The 8,132-nt window shown below is 52.6% G+C and overlaps 2 protein-coding genes across 2 annotated transcripts in view; one reads left to right on the top strand and one right to left on the bottom strand.

The window, feature by feature from the left end:
- GUITHDRAFT_85858 (hypothetical protein) overlaps nucleotides 1–706 on the top strand; it is a gene marked incomplete at its 5' end in the record, with an annotated part of 2,943 nt that extends 2,237 nt beyond the window's left edge. Inside the window, 3 exons of the mRNA XM_005835970.1 lie at nucleotides 239–292; nucleotides 342–409; nucleotides 630–706. Of these exons, the coding sequence (XP_005836027.1) occupies nucleotides 239–292; nucleotides 342–409; nucleotides 630–641 (134 nt within the window). The 3' untranslated portion in view covers nucleotides 642–706. The remainder of the gene's footprint in view (nucleotides 1–238; nucleotides 293–341; nucleotides 410–629) is intronic.
- Nucleotides 707–1,248: 542 nt separating this feature from the next.
- Nucleotides 1,249–2,153, bottom strand: GUITHDRAFT_151595 (hypothetical protein). The gene is made up of 3 exons (XM_005835969.1): nucleotides 1,830–2,153; nucleotides 1,709–1,786; nucleotides 1,249–1,660 (listed from the first exon to the last, which is right to left on the bottom strand). Exons 1-3 carry the CDS (start codon nucleotides 1,920–1,922, stop codon nucleotides 1,496–1,498), a joined length of 336 nt encoding a protein of 111 aa, XP_005836026.1. The 5' UTR covers nucleotides 1,923–2,153; the 3' UTR covers nucleotides 1,249–1,495.
- Nucleotides 2,154–8,132: the final 5,979 nt, after the last annotated feature.

Here is an 8,132-nt window from a genome sequence, read left to right as displayed (position 1 = left end):
CCTCCTCCTCCTCCTCCTCCTCCTCCTCCTCCTCCTCCTCCTCCTCCTCCTCCTCCTCCTCCTCCTCCTCCTCCTCCTCCTCCTCCTCCTCCTCCTCCTCCTCCTCCTCCTCCTCCTCCTCCTCCTCCTCCTGCTCGTTACCGTTCTCGTCTTGTGCTCTTTCTCCTCGTTCTCAACCCTCTTGTCTTCTCTTCTTCCTCTCCCTGCTCTTTGTCTCTCCTCACGTATTCCTAGCGAGCTGAGAAGAAGGAACCTCGGGAGCCTGTTGGCCTCATGGGCGATGGAGCCATTGGTAAGGAGCCAGAAGTTGTTTCGCATGCGCTGTGCTGACGTGCGGTCAGTGTTTGGAGGAGGAGCAGTCTTCGACAGAGTGAACAAGGAGCAGCTCCTCACCTCTGACTCCGCTCCTGTGCGTTCAAACCCCTCCTCCTCCCTGCCTCTCCTTCTCTTCGCTCCTTTCCTCTCCCATTCGGTCCTCTCCTCTTTTCTCCTCTCCTCTTCTCTGTTTCCTCTCCTCTCCTCTTCTCTTCTCTCCTCTCTTCTTCTCTCTTTTCCTCTCCTCTTCTCTCTTTTCCTCTCCTCCTCTCCCCTCCCCTCTCCTCTTCTGACTGCTGTGCTTGTTCTCTCAGATGACTGCGTGAAGCCCGACAAGTTTCTTCTGAGTTTTCTTCTTCTCATGTATTGACAGTAAAAGCAACCTACTCTGAGTTTTGTAACCGTTCATAACGATCAGTTGAAGTGGGGAGGCGGGTAATCTCTGAAGAGGCATACCTACCCCTACCCTATTCTTTTCGTAACTCACCCCCACTTCCATCTCAATTGAAGTAGGAGTACCCCTCTTTCTTATAGTATAATACCCCTCAATTGACTGTTCGATTCTTGACCCGTTCCATTCTACCCAACCTTATTACACCCCCCACCCCCCAGCAGGACTACCCTTCAGGCGCCATGCAGCTGGTATACCATACTGCGGGCATGCCCTTCACTCCTCCTTCCCCATCGCTCGCCTGCCTCGATCCAGCCTTCACGCACTCATGCTCCCGCAAGAGCGCTGGCTGGGTCACCCTCAACAAGGCCTCTCCCTCCGCTGGCGGCGTGCAGACTGCCTGCATCCGCACGGCCAAGGGAAATGGAATCTGCTGGCCAGGAGGGAAGACGGGGTACAACCTCAACAGCTATCTCAACGGATAAGAGCAGGAGCGACAACAAGAAAGAAAGACGACGACGATGAGAAGAAGTTTCTAGGTGCGAGGTTTCTTGGGTTTATATAGATAGGATACAAGACGGGGCCGTTGGAATGGTTCTGCGGCCAAGGGTTGCAAGACAGCACATGCATTACAGGAGGGATGAAAGTCATGACCATGGTCAAGGGGGTACAATCTTTCTATCGTGGTTTGAATAATTCATAGCTCCAATCACTTCTCGCTGTCAAGGATGAGATCGTACAAGTCCCCGTAGCCGATGGCATACTCGTTTTCGTTGCCGTTGTCCCATCTCACCAGGCACTGCCGCCCATCTCCCTGATACCACGTGTGAGCTTTGAAGACACTGAGGAGACACGATCTCGTGTTCGGTTGCTCACCAGCAACGAGACGATGCTCCCCGCTCGACCTTCGCTGAGGTCCTCCCAGCCGTTCTGCTGAACAAACTCCAGTCGTTCCTGCAGCAGGTCGTTACATGAGTCTCTCCAGGCTGTCGAGCGCCTGACCTTCGACTTGCGGACTCTCATTCCAACTTCAGCTTGCATGTCCCTGTTGACGAGGATGGGACCTCGATGCCTCTTGTCCTGTTTCCACGTCACGACAGCAAAAGCAAGGATACCCGCTGACCTCTCCCCTTTCATGTCCTGCCCTTTGCCGGTAGGAGCCGTCATCCCCTGTATATCTGCAGCTGCTCTCACAAGGATGGCAGAAGTCGCTCATGCTCGCTTACGCTCTCCTCCTGTCCTCCTCCATCCTGAGCATCTCCTCTCTTGCAGCCGTCTCTCGCTCCTCTGCCTCCACCTCCACTCCATCTCAGCTCGTGAACATCATCAAAGGTGTTTCTCACGAGTGACTTGGTCTGCTCGTCAGGCGCGCACAAGCCTAGCTTCGCATACGCTACTGTACAGACCTGACACACACTGAGTTCAGTCAGTGCCGCGATGAAGTTTGAAACCTGGCGCTCGTTATTGCCTCGGTCGTTGTTGTTCATCAAATTAGAACCGGAGAGAAGTTGCATGACGCCGCTGTGAGATTCGTCATCTCCATCTCCATCTCACACCGCCATCATCAACTTCATCTCCATCATCCTCGTCGTGGTCATCATCATCATCTCTCAGCAAATCTATCTCGTCAACCTGTGTGAACCACGTCGAGCAAGCTCGTACGCTGAGTTTCCATCTCGATCCAACCGATTTCTATCGGCGCCAGCGTTGAGGAGGACGCGGACAACTTGGCTGAGGGTGACGAGGGCGAAGCAACAAGCTCCATGATCTCACCGGAGGCATGTCCAAAGGCTGCGGCGAGATGGAGTGGAGTGAAACCATCGCCCGAAACTGAAAACTTCTCAGCCTCTACCCTCCCATCGCCAACAGGGGGCAACAACCCGCGTTGATAGGAGCGTTCGCCGACAGGAGTACTTCCACCGTTGACACATGTCCATACCTGGGTGAGAATTCAGATTCCACGACCCATGGCAAGTCATCGCACCATGAAGCGTAATGAAGAGGTGTGGCACCTCTCGCATCGGTAACGCTGCAGCCCAAGTCAAAGAGAGCAAAACGAGGAAGAAACAGGAAAGGAGCAGGCAGACAAGTTCCCGACACACATATGGTCCACCACCTGACTGAAAGTCCTCTCTCGATAGCTGATCGAACGGCAACAGCGTCTCCTGAATACTTTGTGAAATCACCAGAAGTGCAATTGTAAATATCACCGCTGGAAGCGACTTGGAACAGCGACAGAGAGCTTCCCGTGCTGAAGTCGTTCTGAATCCTATCGCTGTTTGCCCTGCTTGGAGGTGGCCTTTCATCTCCATACCCATTCCGCCTTGTTGGCTCCTCCCTTTCGCGTTTTACTTTACCGGCATCCCTCGGAGGTTTCGATCTAGAAGGTTGCGGAGGTCCTTTAACGAGTCCGTCAGCGACATGCTGTAGGCTGATACTGTTTCGATGACAGCAACAAAGACATGATTACGTGTCTCAGTCTTCTTTTTGTACTTTTCTTGCGTCGTCCTATCTTTGCTACGGTCTCCCCTCACCCTCTGCCTGTCCTTGTGTGATCCCTCGAGCCTCGGAGTCGTCGGTCGGTTCCACTCGCAAAAGCTGAGACGCTCCCGTCAATCCTCCTCTCTCTCATCCACTAGCCCCTCACCTGATCGCTATGCAAATGGATTCCGACTGAGAGGAGGGTAACGAGCAGATTTCACATCCTTCCCTTTTGCTCTCGTCAGAATCGCCTCCTCGCTCTAGGAGCATAGCTACGGAACCTGCATGATTTCTTCGGGGCACAGAAGGGAAACTTGTTGTTCGCGCTCTTTCGAGCCTCTTTCAATCTGTCATGTCGAAGCACATCAGCACATGTCCCTGCGATGACATGCCCTTCTCACTTCTCGATGAAATCTGATTTCTCAGAGCAAGCCTTGCATGCGACCCCGAGTTCGCTCAGCTCTTTCTTCAGCTCCTTGACGGTCATCTTGTCAGGATCATTCCTCTCTTGTCCCTTTCACATGCGGCGAGTCAGTCGCATCGACGTGGACAGCAGAGGTCTCGCCTTCGTTGTCGAGGGGCACTTCATGACCAGCAAAAGCAGGCATGTAAAGTGAAGGAACGCAAAAGCCCTCATGATGCACCGCACTTCTCCTCCTCTTATCGGACAACAGTGCACAAGATTATCACCCGCGCGTATCAGATGATTGTCATCTGTCAAGACCATTCAGCGCAAGCGATCAAGATCAATTCACCATCTTGTGAATGATTTCCACTTCTCTTCAACTATGAGCAACGTCATGCGTTCAAGTTTCTCACGCTCTTGGGCTACATGCTCTTATCCTCGCGTTCTTTCCATACAGGTCGCCAGGCAGCCTATCCCACCCACCTTACCAGAGCGAGCTCCCATGGTCGAACCTCGACTCTACCTGAACGCTCATCTCTTGCCCACAATTCCTGCTGTCCTCTACCCCTCCTCTTGCGATCTTCTCCATCTCTCCATAGACTCTAGTCCTCTCCTCTCCTCTCTCTGCTGTGCTCTGCTGTGCTCTGCTTTCCTCCCTTCCTCCATCTCCTCCATCCTACCCCGCCATGCCACGACTGGTTCTCTACTATCGGGCTGAATGACTTGCAAGTAAAATTTCGAAAGGGGGTAGGGGTACAAGAAAAGGGGTGATACACCGTAATTTATGTACTTCGAACCACGGGTTCAATACAAAATTACGAAAATACATCGGGTGGGGTAGGTCATAGGATAACCCGCCGGTTGGCCGGTCATGAGGGAGCGAGGGGGAGGGAGAGGAGGAGAGCCATGCGGAGAGGTGGAGGACATGGAGGAGATAGAAGAGAGACAGGGTGACGATGCTGTTGATGAAGAAGAGCAGAGATTGTGGAAAGAAGATTTTCAAGAACTCACATCATCTGAAGATGGGCGACGACGAAGAGGAGAATGGAGAATGGAGAAAGACAAGAAGAGGAGAATGGAGAAAGACAAGAAGAGGAGAATGGAGAAAGGCAAGAGGTTGTTCTCGCACGAAATTGCATGACGCCAAGATCACTCTATTATCATTCTCTCACTTCGAACTCTGGCAGTGGATTCCGACTGCTGAACGTAACGTAGATTGGGTATACTTATCATCTATTCTCGCTGAACCTCTCCCCTTGATGGTTGACAAATCCCACTGTCCCATAACAGCTCGAGATCTACATACACGTCTATCGCTCGCCCTCATACAACTCTCATGCGGCTCTTGACAACTAGCGAGGAATCCGCTGCGATGGCGAGGGGAGCATGAATAGTAGATGGTCCACACTGCGGGGAATGAGCGATGAACAGTCTCGGTGTCTGCAAGTATCTCGTAGCAACATGTATCATGATCTGTTGAGAGAACTTCGAGCCCGTCGTTCACTTCTCTTCTTTTGGAAGAAGGTGCTTTGAGAAGCACTGGCAGCTACAGTAGACACCAGGTCTGACAGAGAGGCAGAGACGGGAAAGAGCTCAAAGTAGCACAAGTCATGGAGGAGGACTAAGGGGTCTGTGAGGAAGGACCTTCCGATCCGAGGAGTGCAAGGATGCCGCCATGGCAATCGGAGGGTCGTGATGGTGAACGTGAAGGAGCAGTGTGAGAGCATGGAGAGCACAAAGAGCACGAAGATTGATCAGCAGAGCAAGAAGTGCTGGTGTCGTCGCAAGGTTCAAGACGGGACCGTCTGTCCCGTTCCTCCCCAGCATCATCCCCAGCTGGACATCCCCGCATGACCCCGCGAACGTGTAGAGACGCTGGCGCAGTGCTCGGTCATGATCCGTACACCAGGCGTTACATTTCCGTTAAATTTTGATGAGATATATTGTAACGGTGGGAAAAACGGTCTAGAGGATTCACGTGCCATGAGCAGAGGGAGAAGATGGAGATGAGGGAGGAGGAGGAGGAGGAGGAGGAGGAGGAGGAGGCCATGCTCTTGTTCCCCTCCTCGCTCTCTCACCAGCCCCATCCTCTATCTCTCTTCCTGTGCGGGTATGAGCGACGGTTGTAGGTAAGGCGAGTCTATGCGTGCAATGAAAGCGAGCTCTAATAGCGGCACCTGATCTCTATGAAGTTGTCGTTACATCGCTCGCGATAGCTTGTGCGGCACACCTGCAGCTTGTTTCTTGATAACCATGCTGCCTATTCGCTGCTCAAAATGATCCATGGCGATGATGGTGACGGCGATGTTGATGGTGGTGGCTGTGATGATTTCACTGATGTTTGTGGATTGATATTGCAATCTCTTGCCTGAGGAGCTTCATCTATGTCGCTTTCCTCTCTTTCCGGGTTGCATACATAAACGTTGGATTCGGACAAGAGGGGGTCGGAGATGCGGTTGCCGGCGCCTTATATGGAACCATAAAGTCTTTTGTGTTGCTCGTGCATGTCTAGCTAGTATCTGCTAACAGTCGTTGACCGTATCATCCAGGTACGGGATCCTTCTCCGTCTACTTGCCATGGTGTACCGCACTGAGTCACGAGACGTTGACAAGGATGTAGATGTTCCTTCTTCTAGTCTCCTTTCTTCCTTTATTTGTTTCTTCTTGTAAGTAGACATGTGAATATCAAGCTTGTGATGTAGAGATGGTTGTGGTCTAGTGTTCATTAAACTCTTTCAATGTTAACTGTCGAACGTCCTCCTTACATCACGGCGTCTGGAAGGATGTTGGGAGGTGAGTACAGCCCGCAAACTCGCACTTCCGGAGATATCATCTCCTATCAGCAGGTCAACCAGGTCAAATCACAGGTTCAGCGAGCTTGTCACCGTCTTATCATAGCATTCTGCCTCCATCAAGTATCCCCACCTGCCGTGCGCTGTCAGCCCATGAAGCACCTTGGAAGGAAGAGACTTGTGGAAGCACGGTTGGCTGGTGATCTCCCGGAGACATGTGGACTGGTAGGAGACGACGAGAGGAGCTGCAGGCATGTGAGGAGGAGGAGGAGGAGGAGGAGGGGTAAGACGTTTGTTGGTGAGTCCAGCAGGGACGTAGCCGAAGGTTGACATGGTGGTGGTGACGAGATCGTCACACATGCTGTAGGGAGTCAAGGCGATGAGATACTTGAAGAGGAGGAGGAGTGAGAGGAAGGGATGTGAAGGTGGGAGGGGAGGAAGGGAGGGAGGGAGGAGGGGAGGGAGAGGGAGGAAACGCGAGGGAGGAGAGGGTAGAACCTGAGGATGAGGAGGTCGATGAGAGCCGTAGCGTGTCCTGAGATGGTTGAGCGAGTGATCACCTTTGGGTCGTGAGCTTCAGCTTGACAGTTTCGATTGAGCTCCAGCTTACCTGCTTGTACCAGAAAGATTGCTGAACAGGAGCAAGACAGGAGTCGGTTAGCAACATGTTATGGTGAGGTAGAAGAAAATCCTCACGTTGCCAAGAGTTGCGTCTGCAAGGCTCTTGGCCTTCACGCTATCTGGAGGTTCATGAGAGTGAGAAAGGAGAGGGCAAGGAGTTTGTTATCCAGATGTTGATGATGATTGAGGTGATGATTGAGATGGTGGTGGTGATGATGATGTTGATGATGATTGAGGAGAGGATTGAGATGGTGGTGCTGATGTTGATGTTGATGAGGATTTGAGGTGATGATTGACATGGTGGTGGTGGTAGTGATGATGATGATTGAGATGGTGGTGGTGGTGGTGATGAAGATGACGATGATTTTCTTGTTGTAGCACCTGACGCGATGAAATACGCTGTCCCAGCTCGTTTCGGGCTCGACAGGAAGGCACATTTCCAGAACCTTACTCAAGGTCAGCTGGACCTGCAGGAGGAGGGAGAGGAGCGTACGAATTGATCCAGTCCTTCCAGGCGAACGCGTCCATACCCCGAACAAGTTCCTTTCACCTCCCGTCAGTCCTCCTGCCCTCCACTAGCACCTCTTACCGTAAGATCATGCCCCTCCATGGTCGCCGTCCTCAACTGCCGGAGAGGCGATGAGAGAGAGAGGACGAGGATGGGAAAGTCACCTGAATGCCGACGCTAGGATGACCCTGATGAGTTGACGATGCGAAGGAAGCGAAGTCCATCAGCAATCGACGATAATGCAAGAAAGTAGGAGGAGGAGGAGGGGGAGGAGGAGGGGGACGAGGAGGAGGGGGGAGGAGGAGGAGGAGGAGGAGGAGGAGGAGGAGGAGTTTCCGTCAAGTAGGAACGAAAAACGAGCGCACGGCCTCAAACGCTGAGGACAGTGATTTCCTGCTCAACCGCGGGCAGCCGCAGGAACCGAAGATCTTTGACTTCCCCAGCCATCTCGGGAGAAACGCTCAATTCAAGGAGTTCGAGGACACCTTCTTCAAGAACGCGTCCGCTGGAGCGGGACTAGAGATTTCTACCGCCAGATTCACGAGGATATCTTTCCTGACGCGAACCCCATCGACTATCTCGATGGTGATCCAACGCAGCAGGTATTCTTGACCAGAA

This window comes from Guillardia theta (assembly GCF_000315625.1).
Source record: "Guillardia theta CCMP2712 unplaced genomic scaffold GUITHscaffold_19, whole genome shotgun sequence".
NCBI lineage: Eukaryota > Cryptophyceae > Pyrenomonadales > Geminigeraceae > Guillardia > Guillardia theta.
Note: the sequence above shows the minus strand (reverse complement) of the source record. Positions and strands in the feature narration are given on the sequence as shown.

Excerpts from the sequence above, each read along its gene's own strand:
- GUITHDRAFT_151595 (XM_005835969.1), bottom strand. The coding sequence starts at position 1,922 with ATGAGCGACTTCTGCCATCCTTGTGAGAGCAGCTGCAGATATACAGGG. Across the intron at positions 1,787-1,829 it reads CAGGACATGAAAGGGGAGAG|GACAAGAGGCATCGAGGTCC; the intron begins GTCAGCGGGTAT and ends ACGTGGAAACAG. Across the intron at positions 1,661-1,708 it reads TGAGAGTCCGCAAGTCGAAG|GAACGACTGGAGTTTGTTCA; the intron begins GTCAGGCGCTCG and ends GACCTGCTGCAG.